At 42.3% G+C, this 22,479-nt stretch overlaps 1 protein-coding gene across 4 annotated transcripts in view; it reads left to right on the plus strand.

Moving 5' to 3' along the window:
* The first annotated feature begins 531 nt into the window (after nucleotides 1-531).
* Nucleotides 532-22,479, plus strand: part of PLCG2 (phospholipase C gamma 2) — a 132,223-nt gene continuing 110,275 nt past the window's right edge. For all 4 annotated transcript variants that reach the window (XR_011362581.1, XM_069966155.1, XM_069966156.1 and 1 more), the window contains exons 1-2: nucleotides 532-792; nucleotides 21,941-22,182. Coding sequence is in view for 3 of the 4 variants with exons in the window: in XM_069966155.1 (XP_069822256.1) it covers nucleotides 21,984-22,182 (199 nt within the window). In the remaining variant the exon portion in view is untranslated. The remainder of the gene's footprint in view (nucleotides 793-21,940; nucleotides 22,183-22,479) is intronic.

Consider the following 22,479-nt stretch of genomic DNA (forward strand, 5'->3'; position numbering starts at 1 on the left):
GTTTTATTGGGCTGGGTGAAGATTTCAAAGTAAATGGCCTGTTTCAGATCGCTTCCAAACAAGCTAGGGAAGCATAACTCTACTACAGGCGTATGTTCGCGGTTCGCCCGCATGTTCGCAATCCGGCCGCATGTCTATTTTTTCCACGGCCATACTTTCAGCCGCACATGTACGGCTGCGTACAAACTACGGCCGGACTCATACGTAGTGTGAACATAGCCTTAGTGATTAGCACTGTTCCCTTGCAGTGCTGGGGTACTTGGTTCACATGTATCTCTCTCTGTCATATATATAATTTCAAATACATTATAAAAATATAGGACATTATTACATTATTTTATCTTACAATGATATGTATTATTTTACAATAATGATATGTACAATTAATTATTTTACAAGTCTCATAAGCAACCCCTTTCTCCCTCTGTAGGTATCTGTAACAGCTCATTACATATTCAGTAGTTGCGTCACATCACACATGTGTATAAACGTAAAAACAGGAAGCACTGTGTTCTCTATAGAGTCAGGCTGGATGACTGCAGCTCTGAAACTTCCTTGTATTGCACACACAGCTCCTCCTTTATCAGTGCTCAGCCACTGGGCAGCTACAAATGTTTCAGTCTTGAACTTTTCTGAACTTTTTTCTGTGAGTTTTATTCTTTTATTCTTTCTTTGCACTGTGGGCAATGTGGAATAAGAAAGAAGAGGTGTGAGAGCAGAGGAGTAGAAGAAAGGTCTCCTGGGACAGAGATGACACTAGTCAGGAGAGACACCTGCACTGACAGCACCCAAGTAAGTAACCTCTGCAGTCACTGCTGCCTGCTGTATAACTGCTGATGGTCTGCATGGGATACACACCCAATGACTAAGAATGTGATCCTTCTCTACCATGGGAGCTAAATCTATATTAGGAGCTAAAATTAAATAACCATTTATCGGTCTGATCTCCCTTGAGCTTGATGATAACTAATAAGTCCATCATTACAGCCCCTCTATGTTTGCCACACAACTTTCCAAGACTCCTGAAGGGCACCCATGCCTAGTTATGTAGCAAAATGAGAACAAAGACGTATAGCTGCAAGCACTAGGGAGATTTTTTTTCTCTTCAGGAGTCTTAATACAGTGTGTAACAATCCCTATATGATCATATAGGCTGCTATGTACCACTGCTAACTAGTCACTTATCTTACAGTACTAAAAGCAAATCTAGTACTAGCCCCATAACTGGGCAGAAACGCCCATTGGGATTTTTGGGAAGCTGAACGACAACCCCCAGCGAAGCTGTAACATTCGACATTTTGATTCTGGGTATCCCAGAAACAAACTTTTTAAAATTGTGTAATGTTTTTAACACTTTTGTGAACTGTATACGGTTATTTTGCAGAACCTAAAAATGTGTCGGCCTGGGCTTTAGATTTCCACAAAAAAACAATACATATAGGAAATGGGCTGAACATAGTCACTAGCAATCTGTGTCTTCAGTCCACTGAACTCAATGGGCCAGGCATGAGTTATTAGCAGTTTACAGAATGGAGTTATCACGTTTGAGCAAAGGTTAAAGGCAGTAGCTGTGTGACACTATAAAGAGAAAACATGGCTTCTAATGTAATTCACTATGTTCCCACACAGTATTTTTGCTCAGTATTTTGCAACCAAAACCAGGAGTGGATTGAAAACACAGAAAGGCTATGTTGAAATGTAGTGGATGGCCGTCATTTAATGGCTGCTATGTCAAAAAACGGCTGTTGTTTTAAAATAAGGGTAATTTATTAGCCATTAAATAGAGACCATCAACTAAATTTCAACTGTGTGTGAATTATGCAATGATGCAAATGTGAACATAGCCTAAAACAGGGGTGGGGAACCTCAGGCCCGCGGGCCGCATCCGGCCCCTGAGACCTCCCGATGCGGCCCGCGGCCCGCAGCTCCCCTGTGATGCGCGCCGCTCTGGAGGAGGAAGGAGCCGGCATACACAGCATCCTCCGGTGTCTGTGACAGCTGCCGGACACAAATAGGCCACCAGGGACATGCCTGATGGGGGTTAACTAGGCCACCAGGGACATGCCTGATGGGGGTTAACTAGGCCACCAGGGACATGCCTGATGGGGGTTAACTAGGCCACCAGGGACATGACTGATGGGGGTTAACTAGGCCACCAGGGACATGCCTGATGGGGGTTAACTAGGCCACCAGGGACATGCCTGATGGGGGTTAACTAGGCCATCAGGGACATGCCTGATGGGGGTTAACTAGGCCACCAGGGACATGCCTGATGGGGGTTAACTAGGCCACCAGGGACATGCCTGATGGGGGTTAACTAGGCCACCAGGGACATGCCTGATGGGGGTTAACTAGGCCACCAGGGACATGCCTGATGGGGGTTAACTAGGCCACCTGGGACATGACTGATGGGGGTTAACTAGGCCACCAGGGACATGACTGATGGGGGTTAACTAGGCCACCAGGGACATGCCTGATGGGGGTTAACTAGGCCACCAGGGACATGCCTGATGGGGGTTAACTAGGCCACCAGGGACATGCCTGATGGGAGTTAACTAGGCCACCTGGGACATGACTGATGGGGGTTAACTAGGCCACCTGGGACATGACTGAAGGGGGTTAACTAGGCTACCAGGGGCATGCCTGATGGGGGTTAACTAGGCCACCAGGGACATGCCTGATGGGGGTTAACTAGGCCACCAGGGACATGCCTGATGGGGGTTAACTAGGCCACCAGGGATATGCCTGATGGGGGTTAACTAGGCCACCTGGGACATGACTGATGGGGGTTAACTAGGCCACCAGGGACATGCCTGATGGGGGTTAACTAGGCCACCAGGGACATGCCTGATGGGGGTTAACTAGGCCACCAGGGACATGCCTGATGGGGGTTAACTAGGCCACCAGGGACATGCCTGATGGGGGTTAACTAGGCCACCAGGGACATGCCTGATGGGGGTTAACTAGGCCACCAGGGACATGCCTGATGGGGGTTAACTAGGCCACCAGGGACATGCCTGATGGGGGTTAACTAGGCCACCTGGGACATGACTGATGGGGGTTAACTAGGCCACCAGGGACATGCCTGATGGGGGTTAACTAGGCCACCAGGGACATGCCTGATGGGGGTTAACTAGGCCACCAGGGACATGCCTGATGGGGGTTAACTAGGCCACCAGGGACATGCCTGATGGGGGTTAACTAGGCCACCAGGGACATGCCTGATGTGAGTTAACTAGGCCACCTGGGACATGCCTGATGGGGGTTAACTAGGCCACCAGGGACATGCCTGATGGGAGTTAACTAGGCCACCTGGGACATGACTGATGGGGGTTAACTAGGCTACCAGGGACATGCCTGATGGGGGTTAACTAGGCCACCAGGGACATGCCTGATGGGGGTTAACTAGGCCACCTGGGACATGACTGATGGGGGTTAACTATGCTACCAGGGACATGACTGATGGGGGTTAACTAGGCCTACCAGAGGCATCACTGGGGGGGGTTAACTAGGCTACCAGGGACATGACTTGGGGGTTAACTAGACTACAAGGGGCATCACTGGGGGGGTTAACTACAATAGCAGGGGCATCACTGGGGGTTAACTACAATAGCAGGGGAACTAGGGGAACAATACTATGCCTTGTCCTGGGTGCTGCAAACCCACGCTACTAACTGCCGCACACGGTATGCGGCCCTCGAATGATTTTATTAATGCCCGACCGGCCCTCGACATGGAAAAGGTTCCCCACCCCTGGCCTAAAATATTTATTTGTAAGACTCAAGGCCCTTTTACACACACAGATATTTAACAGATTATTGAAGCCAAAGCCAGGAATGAATTTGAAAAGAGGAGAAATCTGTCTTTCCTTTATGACCTGTTCTCTGTTTATAGTCTGTTCCTGGCTTTGGCTTCAATAATCTGTCAGATAATCTGTGTGTGTAATAGGGCCCTTAGACACAACAGTTGTTTGAACTGTATAACTAAGGGTGCCTTTACACAGAGAGATTTATCTGACAGATCTTTGAAGCCAAAACCAGGAACAGACTATAAACAGAGAACAGGTCATAAAGGAAAGACTGAGATTTCTCCTCCTTTCAAATCCATTCCTGGCTTTGGCTTCAAGAATCTGTCAGATAAATCTCTCAATAAGCTTTACATCTATGGTGTTTTAGTAATTTAAGATTGCCTGATGGTTGTTTTCATGCTGAGTAACCCTTAGACTGCATTCACACGTTTTAGGTTCCGCACGGAACACGGACGTCGAAAGCCTGTAACAGACTTCTCCCCCCGCCCGGGCAGCATCTGTGATAAGATGCTGGGAGCGGGGGAACTCTATAAATATGCGCCGCGATGTAATGAATCAGCTGAACGTCTCTGTCATTACAGTGCGGCGCATATCTGTACAGTTCCCCCGCTCCCAGCATCTTATCACAGATGCTGCCCGGGCGGGGGGAGAAGTCTGTTACAGGCTTTCCATGCCCGTGTTCCATGCAGAACACGGAACGTGTGAATGCAGCCTAAGGGTTATTCAAGGCCATCATGTTCTGTGGGTCATCATATCATCTTGAGCATTAAAGGTTTAAATTACCTTTAGGGTAGCGACACATGGTTCACTAACTGATGTGTGCCAATGGCAGCACAAATTTGCTGCCAATCCTAACAACATTGCACATTCACTGGCCAGTGCATGCAGGAGTGTCTTGTTCACATGTGACAGAGTGTGTGGCTTTACCCTCATAGATAAATAGTTTCTATTTCTGCCATGTCACAAATGGTTGTGGGTACGTCCAGGACTGGGTTTATATCTTGCCTGTATGCAGAAAATGCCCAGCACCTTTAATAAAGCCACACCTCAAGGTTTTCTGCTGTCTGAGGTGAAACCTGATAATGCGACCCCCCCCCCCCCAAGCCTATTGAAAATAAGGCGTAAGTAAGGCGTGTGTGCAGAACATCTACAACTTATACCAATAGGTGCACACACAATCCAGCTCTACCTTAAATCACCCTGGTCAAACACTGCCTTCCATCCTGGGTGAGGACTAGACAGAAAAAGTTTCAAAGTTTCCAATTCATCTGAATGGGACAGGTAAACAATTCTTCAATCTTTTATTGCTTCTCCAAGAATAATATGCTCATGCTACCATTACACCTTGTGCTGCATTTAAAGGGGCAGTGATCACTTGTAGAGTAGTGATGTGTGAAGCATGTAACAATGCCTGAAAAGTGTTTGCAGTCCTGACTTCCTTGCATTCTACGTATCGTGGTAAATACTTGTGATCAAAGTATTTTAGGAGTGATACCTTTATTGCCCAACGAAAAATTGTTAGAATTGTGAGCTTTCAGGATTCAAAAGATCCCTTCGTCAGATCCCTTGCATTCTACATCTGTGTCCAGCTATCATCTGCAGGTCATGGGATCAGTGAAGTCAGTGATGTGTAGCAGACAGTATCATATATGGCCACTTCATAAGATCTGTCGCCCTTCAGAGGCTTTTCAAAGCTGCCGCCCTGAGCAATAAACTCATTTCGCCTCATGGCAGAAATGGTCATGCACACCTCTTTAAAAAATAACTTTACCACAATGTTAAAGGGGTTATTCAGCCTTATAATATTGATGATCTATTTTCACAGAAGCCACCAATATTAAATTAGTGTCTAAGTACCAGCCTTCCTCTGCTCAGTTGTTTCAAGGGGCTGCAACACTCATGGGAGTACCTCAGCATCTTTAATATTTACCAGTGCTTATACCTGCATGGCCATATTTTTAGTAACATGTGCAAAGTACTGCAGCTGAGGATAGTCCATCAATTTCATAAGGCTGGGTAACCCCTTTAATGTAGAATATATTCTATGAAAAAAGCACCATACCAAGCCAAAATCTGCTTGACATATATAGCCAAGCACTGTGCAACCAAGTACTTTTCTATTACTGCACAAACCGCTGCATCATCTCCCAATGCAAAAACTATTAATAAGTCCTGACCACAAACAGCGCCACCTAAAGGCAAAGGCTTTTTGCCCCAAATGGGAAATCTGGCCATTGCTGGTTCACAATATTCTGTCCTTACACTATTTCTGTTTTGCCATAAATCATTATACCTTCTGCTTCTTGTAAGGTAAATTCTTTTAACCATACTTGTAAAATGAAAAAACAAACAAACAAAAAACCTCCCAAGGGACCTAAACACTCGTTTTCAATAGGTTTTTCTATAATGGTAGAAGGATTTGATGCACTGGATAGTACTTTGAAACAAGCTGACATGGCTGGCCAAAGTTTGGATCTGGAACTGTTCACATTAATATTTTACACTCTTCACTTTAAAGTTCTAGCATTTGTATTAACTTTAATGTTTCCAAGGGCCAAAACCTTGCAGTTCATTTAGGATAATACCTTAAAGAAGACCTGTGACCAGTATGGAAGAACATTAGTCTCTGGTGCCCTGATTACAATGGTGAGGATGGTACAAACACACACACCGTATATGCAGCAGATACGCAGCAGATTTGATGGTGAAGACTTGATGCTGTGTTCAGTTATTTAGATCGTATCTGCTGCGTATTTGCGTATTTGTTTGTGAACCTTATGTTTAATTGGGTTTGCATCCTCTGAGCCTCAGATGCACATCCCCTCTGAAAAAAGTACCACCTAGTTGCCCATTGGGGGAAGATACAGATTTGCAGCCAAACTGTAAAATCCCTTAATCTCAGGAAAGAGGGTTGTGGCAATAAAATAAAAACACCATTGTAATCAGGCTACAAATTAATATCAATACCTTGATTTCTTTAGACTGGCCCAGGTCCTTTTAAAATCAGTCCACCTACAGACATTAGATTTTTTTTTCTCTAAACCAATGAAGGGGTTGTCCCACCTAACCATCCCTATCCAAGCATATAGAGACTGCCGCTGCAAGAGAACACCTTCCATTTTGCTTGAATTTTAATTATACATATAAGGGTTCATCAAAGAAGAAGCTGCACTAATAAAATAAAATGTCTCCTTAAAGCTTTATCACCCGTCCATCAGAAGAGCTACTGTAGACTACTAGGGCATTCCTTGCTTTTGTTAAATTATACGTTCTGTAACATGTCTTTAGTAAACTTTCAGCATTACAGGTTTGGCAAATGGCATGACGGACATAAGTAGGTAGCATTTCAGGAAATTTGACATTATTGAGTTTTGTTATGACAACATTACATATAGATAAACAGAAGTAAAAGGAAGTATTGTGAGGAATAACCATTAATCAAATAAGACAGATAGCAGGAGGCCTTGTGAAAAATTAGTATATGACCCCCAGTTCTATGTGAAGAGATAGGTTAGTGGGATAAAGTAATATTGTCAGGGCCCATGGGAACAAAAAGAGACAGGATAAGTGGTCCAGTGAAAAAGGTAAACGGTGGATGAAAGCCAGAGACGGTAACAAGGTAAACGGTGGCCGAAAGCCAGAGACGGTAACAAGGTAAATGGTGGACAAAAGCCAGAGACGGTAACAAGGTAAATGGTGGACGAAAGCCAGAGACGGTAACAAGGTAAACGGTGGACGAAAGCCAGAGACGGTAACAAGGTAAACGGTGGACGAAAGCCAGAGACGGTAACAAGGTAAACGGTGGACGAAAGCCAGAGACGGTAACAAGGTAAATGGGGGACAAAACAAACGGAGGATGAAAGCCAGAGACGGTAACAAGGTAAACGGTGGATGAAAGCCAGAGACGGTAACAAGGTAAACGGTGGACGAAAGCCAGAGACGGTAACAAGGTAAATGGGGGACAAAACAAACGGAGGATGAAAGCCAGAGACGGTAACAAGGTAAACGGTGGACGAAAGCCAGAGACGGTAACAAGGTAAATGGGGGACAAAAAAAAAACAGAGGATGAAAGCCAGAGACGGTAACAAGGTAAATGGGGGACAAAAGCCAGAGATTGTAAACAGTGGACAAAGCAAGGTAGCGAAAAAGAGAAACACTGAATGCAAGGCAAAATGCAAGATCAAGCTCAACAGGACTAAGCTGGTTAAAACCATCAAGAGCCCTGAACTGAAGGAAGCAAAATACTTATTAAGGGAAACCAAATCCGGGACTCAAAGCTTATGGGTCCAGGCAGAGCAACACAGAGTAGAGACCTGTCCATCAAAAACACAACAGACAATTAGCAATAGCAACAAGGTAAGTGCAGGGAGAACTGAAAAACATAGAACTGACGACTGAAGCAAAGACAAATGCAAAGGATTATTAAGGCCAAAAACATAATCTCTGTCCCAGAGGTCCTAACTTCACCCGAGAGGATGGCACTGATGCCTTATCAGGCACGGACATAACAATTATATGAATATTATCCATAGGTGTAAGCCCACGTTCATGGTACAGCCATATGTATGCTATGTTAACTTCTATCTAAGTAGAAAAGTAGATAAACAGCAAGATGGATCACCTAGATTTTTTTTTTACTGATCAGAGCCAGGTACTAAAGCATATTATTTTTTTCTAATCTGTTTCTATTTTCTGACTGCATTATTTAATATTGTATATCACTATGGGGGCTGCCATCTCTATCCTAACAGCATTTAGAGATATGCTTTACAGCAAGCCACATGGACCGTAGGCAACAACAGACAACACCTGTTCCATTCAGATGAATGAGAAAGGATTCTGGGCGTGCTCAATAACCTCTATATAAAACATTCTACAGTGAGAGGGGATGCTGAGTTGTGAGCAGCTGCTATTGTATGTACCTCTGATATCTATATACTGGTGTTACCTGTCACTATACTCATGTCTGTGTTGATAAGAAGGGCACTGCTGGGAAATGATTTGCACATAACAGGTATTCTCAGCGTAGCTATAGATCTAGTGGTCAGAAAGAAAATAGCAAGAGTTTAGTATTCTTTTATAATATAGACAGTAAAATGGAAAGTTTAAAAAATGTAACATTAAAACTTGATTTAAACAATATGTCATTTTCTGATGACATATTCCTTTTAAATGGCCACTGTCAGTTGAAAATAACTTTTGAATGTTGTAAATACATAACAAAAGTTTTTATTGGTCAGGGTCTTGGGTGTCCAGACACCGACTGGTTTGCTAAATACAGCTGGAAGAAGAGCTCAGCTATGCATGTTCTCTCAAAACTATATACCATGTTACTGAGATGGTCTCTTAATGCAACTCTATGGGACCATCTAGGTCCTATAGACAACGAGTGGGGAGAGAAATGCTCAGCTGGGCACTTTTCGCCCCCGCTTGTATTTGGTCAGGGTCTAAGGGCCCTATTCCACCGGACGATTATAGTTCAGATTATCGTTAAATCGTTTGAATCTAAACGATAATCATTCGGTTGAAATGCAGTTAACGATTAACGACTGAACGAGAAATCATTGATCGCTTTATAAGACCAGGACCTATTTTTATCGTTGCTCGTTCGCAAATCGTTCGCGAATCGTTTGCATTGAATAAGACATCGTTTGGTCGTTCGCAATAGATACGACCAAATGATAGCCAAAATGAGAGAAACTCTCAAGAAAACCTCTTATAAAATGAATTTTCAACTGACTGATGCTATATGAGGAACAGTATTGGTCATATGAAATAAATGGGTCAACTGTTATAGGTGGCTAGGCCAGGTACACCATATCAGTTTAGCTATTAGAAGTCTATTCTAAGGTGTCCCTATAGGCCTATCGGGTGCCAATTGATTGTCTATTATTTAGCATTCCCCAGGCCTGTATACATTGAAATACCTTTTTTTCCATAGCAAATTGCAGCCTGCTGTGCTTTCCTATTCAGTTGGCTACTGTGAATGTTTTTTTTAAATTTTTTTTACATGTATGTTTAATTACAGGGAAGCTTAAAAATGACATTTGCCGTTGTATACTATATTGAGACTTTACATCTAGTATAGATGTTGGAAGTTTATTTTCTGGCATTTGTGCAGGATATACATTACCATTTACGATTAATCCTTCATTCTTGAGCTCTATGCACTGACTTCCTGCTGAGTTTGTGCTGAAACATAGTAGAAAATATAAGAAAGCAGAGCTGCAGTATAAAACATGGGCACAGGAGAGGGCATCAATTAGAGAATGTGATGAGACAGCATAGCAAACAAGCATGTAACATTCAGTGCTACAACCGTGTCTAACTGTTTAGTGCTGCCATTGTGCAACTCAGTCACTAATCCCATAATCGTGACCTGTACAGTTATGTGGTTAGAAATGACATATGGTACTAAGTAAAGTCAATGTTTACTAACGCATGTATAAAAGCTTATCAGGGAGATGGAAAACTATTTATTACATCAAAATGTACTGTCACGGTATGGACTGCAAAGTGTGCCTCTTGCTGAAGAATAAGAGATTGTTGGAAAGTATAGCTGCTGCAGAACTTCTTAGGAGACATAGCATAAGAAAAAGCATGACTGCTGAGACTCCAGGATGTTCTGATTCAGCAAACTTAGATAGATTGATAGTACACTAACATAGCAATGCAATCAGTTAAAAGATAACATTGACATGAGATTAAAAAAAAAAATCTTAACAGAAAATGAAACTCTGTCAAATTATATAGCGACAAAGTGCATTTCCACTTAAAGACACAAAACCACCATTAAATATAGGTAATTGAGGTAATTAAGTGATCTTTTTTTTTGCAAATGCTAGTTTGTCTTCTTAGTTGTATCAATTTCAGTAAATATGTGTATTAGTCAGTACGGCTGCTATTAGAACGTACACAGGAGTTGTCATGAATGGCAAATGCACCCAGTTGTAGAGCAATATTGTAGCTGGGATATCTAACCTATAACATGGCAAAACTGACATACAGAACACTAAGAGAAAGCGGTCACTTGAGATGAGCAAATACTAAAATGCTTGAATGGTCATTACTCGGGTTGAGTGGTTTACAATGCTCGAGTGTTTAATTAAAGTAATGAACTCCATTAAAATCAAGCGGAGACGCAAGTATTTTTTCAGGGGCATCCTATTTGGCAGAGAGGAAGGTGTCTGGTGCACCAGAAAATCTCAGAAAGAGATGGAAACACCACAGACATGGACCTGGCTCAGCAGAGGGAGCATGCATGGATGCATTAAAGGTCCCTGAATAATGTCACTTTTACATGCTGACAATTTAGAGCACCCACTCCAAGATAAAGTCCAATTTAAAGTGGGGAAAAAGTTAGGAAACACTCTTTCCTTCCATCTCTCCACCTCTCCCCTTAGTTCCTGTCATCTCTGACAACCATATATGCTGTAGACAAGGGGGAACTCGAACTACACCCACCAGTAACTGTCTGCATGTTTTTGACATGGTCACAACCATGGGGGGACATTTATCAAAGTTATGGCAGGGGCATACGCCAGGGAGAAGGTGCAGATTGACCCATTTTCCTTGATGTATGCCTGCTGTATCCCCTGCTTGCCCAATGGTCAGGCAGTGGGGGCTCCAGGGGGCCCGGCAAGGCGAGGAGTGGCTAATGCCTAATTTATCATCCTACTATATCCTGCTAACAGGCAAAAATCATGATCCAAATCTACACCTACTGGAAGCAGGTACACTGGGCGCAGGGTTGGGCGCACGGCCAGCCGGATTCACTAAGAGGCGTGAATTTAGGCAGGGAAAAGGGCCTAACTTAAGGCCAGAGTACAAGTATGCCGGTCTTGATAAATCCCCCCATGCTGTTTAAATTTTGAAGGATGGACTAGTAGACTTGCCAAGCCAATGCACCAAGTGCAGGGGCTGCCAAAAATTTAAAGGAAAGAGGAAACCCTATACACCCTTTATTACACATAAAGGAGGGCCTTATGCACACTCTGTAAACATTTTGTGCGAGAGCCTAGTTGCGATCGTTCTTGTAATTAATTGCCTGTAGGTGACCTCTGTAAAAATTGTGGGTGAGGACCTGCTGTGACCCTTTCAAAATTTTGTGAGCGAGAGTCTGGTGTGACCCTCTCAAAAATTATGGAGGCGAGAGCCTGGTGTGCTCCTTTCGAAAATTTTGGGCGAGGGGGTGAGTGCTGGGTAAGAGGCAGTGGTACACATGCTCATTGAGGAGCACAGCCTTCATCCCAGCTATTTGGGTGCTTCACTGACATGTGCCGGTGCATGCTGGTGGTGGTCAGCCTGATTGTGGTGGCTTCTCTGCTGATCTTCGCATGGCACAGTCTGCAAAAGACAAATTGTTTGTCTTTGGCACTTTCGACAAAATAATGACACAAAAGACATCCCCCTCTGCAAGTGGGTGCTTCAGTGAGCACTTGCAGACCACTTAGTATGGCCTGCTTTCTCATCCACCCCCTCCTCACTACCCTGAGACAGTAGAAGGTAAACACTTTTTCTAGTCCTAAAAGGAACTTTTGGATAGTTTTGGATATAACTGACTATTAATAGCTATATTCCAGTATACTATTCCATAAAATACTGGTACATTGTATGGAACTAGCTTTTTTTTTTCCAGTCACATTGACAGACTACTAGTCCTTAAAAGGACTGTTGGGTGTTTGGTGAACCTAATCACCTGCCCAACTAACCACACTAAGGGCCCTATTCCACGGGACGATTATCGTTTGGATAATCGTTAACGATTAACGATCTCAAACGACCGCTATTGCGAAAGACCTGAAAACGTTCACTCATTTCCATGGAACGATAATCGTTACTTATGATCGTAATTGCGATCGTTTCTCTTCGCTATTTATTCGCTATTGCGTTCGTATCTATTGAGAACGACCGAACGATGTCTTATTCAATGCGAACGATTTGCGAACGAGCAACGATAAAAATAGGTCCAGGTCTTATTAAAAGATCAACGATTTCTCGTTCGGTCGTTAATCGTTAACTGCATTTCAACCGAACGATTATCGTTCAGATTCGAACGATTTAACGATAATCTGAACGATAATCGTCCCGTGGAATAGGGCCCTAAGCCTACACTACCTCTTTCCCTACTCCAGCAGCTCTCACTGACAACTAACAAAAAGTTCTTCTTACTCACTGTCGGGGTCTGTTTTTTCTAGCTTTTAGTCATAGCCACATGGAGCAACATGTGTCTTCTCTTTCCTTCTTCTGTGTAGTATAGATCTGGCCACTAGAGGGGGCACACATGCACCCTTCCTAGATTTAAAGGCTCAGTGCCTTAATTACTCCCCAACTGTGGCTTAGGTATTTAAGGAGGCTTCATGCACATGTGCTCTGCCTGAGCGTTAAGGTCCTATGGTCCTGCAAAGGTCTTTTTGCATTTGCCTAGCATAAGCATTCCTGTGAACCTGTATCTGTCTTAGCATTACTTCCCTGTCTGGTGAACCTGTATTCTCCGTCTTGGTTTCTTGGTTCCTGCCCTATCCAACCTGGTTTTTGTGTTTCATCTGTGGTGTCCTCATATCCTAGTGTTCCTGCTGTTTGATCCTGCACTCCCAATTGCTCAAAGTATACCTGCATGTTTCTGTCCTGAGTGTGAACCTGACCCAACCCATGTTTGCACTTGCTACCATTCCTGCATCAAGTTACCAGCTTTGTGTGAACTACATTGTATAACCTGCACCTGTATACTCATCCCCAGCATCTGTCACCCGCATCCTTAAAGGGAACCAATCACTTAAAAAACGCATGTAAAGCTATGGGAATGTGCTGTAGCAGCACCCAGCACACTTCCCAAACATGCTTTTATACCCCCGTCCCTGCAATGTACAAGCCAAAAACGTACTTTATAAACTCGGCGCCCTGTATGTAAATTACCCCCAAGTAGTCCTCTGGGCGGGGAGCTGCGGGCAAGTAGTTACGGTCCCTAGGCGTTCTGCAGTGCTAATCACGCCCCTCTGGGCGTGATTAGCCTACATAATTGTGGCGGCGTCATCGGAGGCGCGCTGTCTCTAACGTTAGCACGCCTACATTCTTGCTGTGCCGCTCATGTGCACTACAGCGGGTCCGGTCTGCGCCGTACTGCGCAGGTGCAAAATAGCCTCAAACTCATTGCCGGATCTCCAGCAATGAGTTTGAGGCTTTCTGCACGTGCGCAGTACGGCGCAGACCGGACCCGAATTAAAGGAGAAGTCCAGCTTTTTTTTTTATCTTAAAATCCGGCAGGGGCAGGGGGAAACATCATAAGGAACAAGTACTCTCCCGTGCCTGCGAATCACCGTGCCAGAAGGTCTGGGACCCCGCCCATCACTGACTGGCTGAGCAGGGAGAGCTGGAGAGCTGGAGAGTGCCGATCGGTGCCTCTGGAGTGGGACACAGTGCAGTTCGGGCACGGGGAGCAGTAAATATAAGTTCTTTACTACGTTCCCCACACACCCTTGCCCAAAGTAAATATTTGTCGCCCGACCTCTCCTTGGTTAGAGTCACAAACCATTTATGGGAAGACAGTCAATGCCTGTGTTCCTGCGAGAACTCTTCTTTGATGAAGAGGGCAGTTTTAGTTGTCTCTCTAGGCCAATATAGAAGCTACTCAGGAACTACCCAATTGGGGGGGGGGGGGGACTTGTTCACAAAAAGGGACATGGCTTTATGCGTGAAAACTTTACCCAGGGCATTAATAAACACAGTTCACAATTTTTCTGCGTACATTTCATGGAAATTGTTTCACTTAATTTGTTATGGTAAATAAAGGAATTTTACTTGGAGAGATTTCTCAGTTGTAAACAACTGGAAAAGAGATGAATGGGAGAAAAGGTGAATTAATTTTGTTTTCACTAAATGGATTTTAAACTTATTTATTTATTCCTCCAGTGTGTCACATTTGGGTCCTTGAGGAACTGGCATCATTGGGCCATTCTATTATATTACATTGCGTAGCAATGTCTGTGCCTGGATCCACTATGTAGTCATGGGATGGCAGTCCTAGCACTTTGATGCATCATACATGATTTTCTATTTTAGATCTACAAAAGAACTGTGCCTTTGTATGGTTTTATAGAGCCTTAGTATCAGGGGTAATTATCACCCGTCGACAACACGAATAGCTGTAATGTGGTGAGCTTGACAATACAGTCATTAATTCTTTCGTCTTGGTATAATGTGTGTTCAATTGCTATAATGATCTTTGAAGGTGAATCCCAAGGTTTATAAATGCTTATTTGCCCTTTAAATATGAGAAATCTAGGAAAGACAGCTTCCACATTCAATTGCACTGCCAGAGCAAAGTGTCTTCAATGCACGGAATCCATTATCAATTATTATACAGTTTAGCTATTAAAAATTGTACCCATGTAATATAAATTAAAATGGATTTCAATGATAGGAGTAGAACAATAGAAATGGTACCAGTGCTATTTCTGCTGCATGTTGGGCACTGATAAACTCAGAGGCCTAACAGTGGCAAATCTTGGTATGAACAGTCTTGTTGTGGGGTGCAGTGCAGTAGATGCATACATCTGTTCTTGGTTGCACATGTGCCCAGAGGCACAGCATGGCAGCATCAAATATACCTCCTCCGGACCATCAGATGTGGATACTACTTTTGTGGTGGCTCGCATCTGGTTGGTGATGTTATACCAGCTCAGCCAAAGATGGTATTGTCGTGACGCCAGTGCTTGTCCGGCACACAGGTGTGATGGTAGTACTTGCTTTATCCAACAGCAAAGAAGAAAGAAGTTGCACTCATCCAGGATGTCTTCTTAAACCTTTATTTTTCTTTCTTACTTGTACCTGTGTACAGACTATGTCTGACCACCTTCTGCACTACAGTGACCTGTCCTAATAGGGTGATACAAGCCCCAGTCGTGGTTATCTGTGCGAAGCTAAGTTTCCGGGGGTGTCCCAGTTACCTGCACTGCGAAATAGGATACATAGACCTTTCTTGGTAGCTTTGTCCTATCCAGGCTAGTTCCTCTTGTACTTATATACTTCCCTACACCTTTAAGACTGGTTCACGGCATGGGTTAGGGTGTTTCTGGACTCTTCTCCCTTTAAGTGCTTAGCACTGCATTGTAGATATAGTATAAGTAGTAAGAAAACAGCTGGTTGTCGCTGCATCTCAACACACTCGTGCCTAGACTAGACTGAACTGCTTACTTTCTCCCACATGGAGCTAACTATATCCTCCTACAGGGGGTGAGTGTGTGTAGAGAGCAGGGATTGGTAGAAGAGAAAGCACCTCCTATAGGCTGGCACAGAACACATGGTACAACAATAACATTAACCCATTACTAACTTCAGCTGTGCATGAAATAACAAGGCATATAATGTGATATCTTGAACTTTACAGATAAACAACACAACCTGAAAAGAAAGCAGGCTTTGTATCTTCCCAGATGGGAGGCGCACATTTGCACAGTACTGAACTGATTTTCTGTGCTTTCTTAACCCCTTGGGGCACATTGAAATCTACTGTAGTAACAGTAGCCTGAACATGACTAACATTCACAGCATAGCACAAGGAGTTTGTGGTAGGCCTGTAGCTTATGGCCAAATTGAACTTGCTCAGGTGGAATCTGTTCTTAGCTAAATAACAACTGCAGTGAAACATCATTCTGGCGCCTCAATGGCAGTTGGCTCCACCTAGTCTAGGTCTAATGGCTTTGCATGGGCATGAGCTTCTTATGACTAATAATAATGAAGTCATTATACATCCCTGCCTGCCACATACTGTCTTGTTCATTAATGACCAACGCCAGAAACATTTAGTTGCCCCCACTTATAAGGCAAGAAGACTTTTGCATGCTTCTCAGTAAGTCAACAACCAATGGCTCTACAATGACATAAAAGCCTGCTCGGCACCTATGACAACCAACCCCCTTCTGCAATATACCTCAGTTGTAGGTTATTATGTTTTCTAAGATGTACCTAGCCTCCAGAGTCACCTAAACAGAGCAATCTCCACCACATCAAGAAGTACATAGTAACGTAAGCAGGTATGTGAATCCACTATATAACCCTCCCCCATGTGCCAAGGTCCAAGTTCCCATAAGGAGTAAAGATGGGCTACAGTACTGCACCTAAAAATTTTATATATATATATATATATATATATATATATATATATATATATGTATATATATATATATATATATATATATATATATATATATATATATATGCCAGAAATGGTGTAAAAAAAAATAAATATACCTTGGTGCCCCGCAGCTCCCATTGCAGAAATTTCTGCTCCCCTGTTGCTCGCTTCCAAGGTGAGATGGCTCTGTAGAATCTGCCCGCTCAGCCAATTACTGGCCGCAGTGGTGTCCCATCCCAATCAGTGATTGGCTAAGCAGGCCTGCTTATTATTACACCACTGCACCAATTACTTGGAGCAGCACTTTCCTTTGATGACTAGGGGAAATATTACATTGTAGAGGTTTGTAGTCCCCTCTCCAGATAAAGAAGAAGCCATAGAGAATATATGCTAGAATAAACCAGTTATTTTTTCTTTGGTCTTGTGGCTGACCTTAGAAGTATGCAGTCCTTAGAAATAATTTGCAGTATGATTCATAAGAGCTTACAATGGAACAAGTTTAACTGTGTAGAATATTTCTGAGGCAGGAACCTTGCAGCTCAAGTTTAAATGTGGGAAGATTGAGTTCCTGACCCAAGGAGCTTACAATCAGATAAGGACTGCAGTTTATTTTCCATATTGCTGTGTGTTTCCCATTTATACTTGTGTCATGTAAAGTCTATTTGATCATGGTGAAGGGAGGTTAAGTGAAGCTTTCAGCACAAGGAAGGAAGTGGATGCAGTAGTGCAGAAAGCCGAGGTTGGGGTGGGGGATAGAGTAAAGTCAAATAGGCAAAAAAGCAGAAGAAACTAAAGAACGAGGAAGTAGTTTAGGGCTTTCTCCATCATCATGTGTCGTGTAACGTAGCTGACAGCCATAAGAGCCAGAGGTCATCTGTCAAACACCTCAGGAATGGTGAGTAAATGGTTATCCAGATCATTACCACCTAGCTATCCTGCTTTTGTAAAACTATAACTTTCAGCACAGTAGCTGTTCACTCTACTGTCATCTACTGTATAGTGTGAATCAGTGAATTACAGATGTGTTCTCTGTCCTCCTGATAATACATGTCATAAATTTTTTAGCTTAGAAAATCTCAGTTTTAAATAACTAAAGCTTAATAATTGTATCCATCCCTCACCATTACCGGAGCTCTGCTTGCTGTCAGCAAAGGGTAAAACTGTTTATATCTGTTGTTATGTAATCATTCTAATGGTATGTAATAATTTTAGCTAGTCTGGATGATCCCATGCAAACCAGATACATATGCATCACTAATTTATGTAGTTTGCAATATCAGTGAATGAATAATGTAGTAATATAGAGTGCATAGGTTATATTTGTACTTAGATAAAAAGAAAAAGAAAATGTCTATGTCAGGGATGGACCATGTGTTGAGGAACTAGACTTATTGCTAAATGAGGGTAGAGACAGAGATGAAATGTGCTGCTCAGACCTGCTTAAAAGAGAAGTATTCTGGTTAACTGCCAGCTGTGTGTGTATAGTGAGCGAGACTGAGCGGGAGATTATGGGGGCTAGCCTTAGGCTGAATGGTGCCTAGTGCAGTACTGTAAATTCTGTTAGTACAAGCCCCTATAATGGGTCCCATCATACAGTATATAAATAACTATGCCAATACAGTGGCAAACAGTACAATTTCTTTATAACTGACCAAATACCACGTCTACACAGTTACTTAGTTATCAACACTATACGTGATCACTAAGACTATACAGTGCTGCCACCACCATATGCTCCACATATAATTCACTGTGCAGTGCAATGTAACAATGCCGCTATACATTCCTCAGATAGTACCAACATAAATTAAACAAATAACACCACACATACAATCATCTAAAAACAGTGCTCTATAATAATTTATAATACTGCTATACATAATATTTAGGCCACATTCACACAATGTATTTTTTCACTAACTAACGGCCGTTGTTGTAGGATTGCAACAACAGACACTATTTAATGAAAAATCAAAAAACATTGTTTTCTATGGAATCCTGTCCGGAGTGAATACACATAGTATACACTCCGTCCGGGATTCCATGAGGCCGCACTCAAAACTGACATGTCAATTTTGTGCGGCTGCTATTCATTGAATAGCGGCCACATGAAAATTGACAGTGCAGACAATGTAAATGCGGCTCTGGCCACACTTTCCATTGTCTGCAATAGTTAATTGGAACGTGGACACATGCCCGAATGTGCCTGCACTCCAATTAAAAAGAAATTAAGTTCATCTGGCCGCTACTGCAGTACCGGCTGGGTTGAACTTCACAGACAGCCGTGGCCGTCACATGGCCGTGTCACAGAACAGACGCTGTCTTACAGCATGTGAATGTGGCCTAAGGGTGCGTTCACACGTACAAGATCTGCAGCAGATTTGATGGTGCAGATTTGATGCTGTGTTCAGTTACTTAGATGAAATCTGCTGCGGATCCGCACCATCAAATACTCTGCGATACAGTAGACATGAAGCTACCCTTAAGGTTTATTTCAGTTTAATTAAAATTTGTCTAGGGGCCAAAGAATTTTAAAAAAACAACAAAAAAACAAACAAAACAAAACCATACTGACCCCTCCATTGCCCTTTCTCTGGAGTCCCTGGCAGAGGTGCTCTGTGGAGATCACCTTACACTGTGCACAGGATTCTGTAGACAATCATTTGCCTCAGCGGTCATGTGCAAGGGCAAGGGCACAGTATTATGATAGACACTGGTGGATTTACATAACACTGAAGACTACAATACACGCAGCCAGTTGCAATTTTACATAAAAAGAACAGGTAAAAGGCAAAATTGGGAGCATAAATCCAGTTAAAATTGACATTTTATGGTCCTCTAGTTTCCAGCAAGTGGCAAGACACATACTCAAGCTCAATATGCAGAGTAATCAGGATGGAACTGCAGTTAGGTTTTATGTCTTGGTGCTTATTTAAAGGGATAGTAAGCCTGTAGTATTTATTTCCAAAGCAGATTAATTATTTCTATTGTTACTTGTTATCAGTTACACCTTGCAGAGGGCAGGATGAGTGTAGTTGCAGTAAGAAGATTAACAATAGGGAATACATTTGAGAATGGGAATAGCAAAAAAAAGCTCTGCACTATTGAATACTAGCACAGAAGTCTGAAAAGGGACACTGGCTAATGGAAAAAGAAAAAAATCCCTTTATAGAGTATGAGATTGGACAAAACAATGTGTTTCAAGAAGTAGGAGTCTCCTCTTTATCAGGTCATAAATAAACAATGTAATAATGACATCACTATAAGACCAGGTATAATAGGTAAACCTATGGTAAAACATCTGATATAAAGTATATAAGCATAAAATCACACATTTGCACAATATTACAACATACAGAATAATAATATTTAATGCTGGGACTGACCACATATGTTATGTTATACAGGGAGAATTATGATGAACATGCAGTGTAAGAGTCCCATACTTTAGCTGTTAGCTGTTTTTTTCACATTGACCCTGATGGAAATCTCTGTATTAAAGGGTTTATCCAGCGCTACAAAAACATGGCCACTTTTCCCCCTACTGTTGTCTCCAGTTCAGGTGTAATTTGCAATTAAGCTCCATTTACTTCAATGGAACTGAATTTCAAAACCCCACCCAAACTGGAGACAACAGTAGGGGGAAAGTGGCCATGTTTTTGTAGCACTGGATAACCCCTTTAAATGCAGTGTTAACACAGTAAAAACAAGTGAATGGATTCTGGTTCCTTAGGGTTGTCATCTTTTATACCTGTATTGAGATGTGTGATTAACTATCTACTGTGCACTGGAGTGTAATATATAAGGGAACTGTATGGAACTAATTGTATAGTCAAACAGCATTCTCCGACATAATGCATATAGTGTACTATTTATGTTCATTGTTATTTCTTACAAATTACTTACTTATCATGTCATATTTATTCTTTCTCGCAAGACCTGTTTTAGTGTTATAGTGATAGTCACATCATAAAGAGGATTTTCTATGTATATATTGAAATATCTATCTATCTGTGAACATTCTGACTTCATGTGACATATACCTCAATTGTACTTTTTGTTCATGACATCCTTCATTTTACCATAAAATGTAAGGTCAAACAAAAATTATTTGTCGTGTGAAACAACTAAGATGTTACCTTTATTTTGCAAGTCAGTGCAATTACAGCAATAACCAATTTACAGTTTTTGTTTTACTACTTAAGGCTATGTTCCCACTTTGTAAGACCCCGGCCGGGTCACGGAACGGCCGGTCATCCCAGGTGGTACAGCAGTACCGGCTGTATGATATTTACTGCCGATGAATTTGGATGCAGGCGCATCAGTGCCCGTCTGCACACAATGGAGCGTGTGGCTGGAGCTGCACGCTCCATTGTATGAGCTGATAGGGTTTTCTGCGTCCGCTATTCACTGAATAGCAGCCAGAAAAACTGACTGTCAGTTTCTTAAGACGCCGCTAGGAATCCCAGCCGGAGTGTATACTATGTGTATACATTCCGCCTGTGATTTCATAGAGGGCAGCACTACGTAAGCTACGTAGTAATCACGGCCGTGGTTGCAAATCTGCAAGAACGGCCTTGATTATTATGTAGCTTACATATTGTGAACACAGCCTAAAAAATAAATGAAAACTGTAACTGGTTTTCTATCTAAAGTGCTGTTTGAGGGCATATTTTTGTGCATTGATCTGTAGTCTTTATCTGTAACAATTTGGGGTATATTGGACTTCTTATATCATTTTTGTGGGTCAATGTTCTACTGAAGGGATGTCATAAATATAAAATTTTAATTAAAATGTTAATACTTATGGGACAACCCAAATAGTCAGTATTTCCTGGCTCTTTATATAAGTATCACATATCACAATGCTTCAAAGTGATTAATATGCCTAATAAGTTCAGTTGTATCATGTTCATTATTTTGCCACTGTTATTAATTTATCAGTAAAAATTGACAACAAAGGAGAATCTGATTTTTCTCATTCTTTTTTCCTTCTGTAGTACATTTAAAAGGTTTAAGGAAAACAAGACGCGTGTTATTACTATGGCGCGGAGGAAAAGCTCTGATTACCGGGCTCTACCCGAATACGAGAAAAGCCAGATAAAAAGGACTCTTGAATTGGGCACAGTAATGACTATATATAACTACAAGACATCTAAGCCTGAGCGAAGGACAGTCCAAGTGATAATGGAAACCTTTCAGGTGGCCTGGAGTAAGACTGCCGATAAACTTGAAGGATTCTGTGAGTATCATTAACCTTCTTGTACATGTATAAGCGAAGTAGACATCAGGAAATGGAAAAATACATCAACATAAGTTTCAGCAAATAATACAATGATCTGCCACTTGCTAAGGGGTAAGATCACAACTAGGTCATATATGTAATAACACATATATAAAGTCTGTAGAACTCCACCATACAAGACACTACCTGTACTACTCTAATGTATGGGGAATAGATGTAATATTTAAGAACTTTGGGTTCTAGTGGCAAGCTAAATACCAATAGAAAAACAACTGAACCTCTAACATATTATAA

This window comes from Dendropsophus ebraccatus, chromosome 4 (assembly GCF_027789765.1).
Source record: "Dendropsophus ebraccatus isolate aDenEbr1 chromosome 4, aDenEbr1.pat, whole genome shotgun sequence".
NCBI classification, from domain to species: Eukaryota; Metazoa; Chordata; class Amphibia; order Anura; family Hylidae; genus Dendropsophus; species Dendropsophus ebraccatus.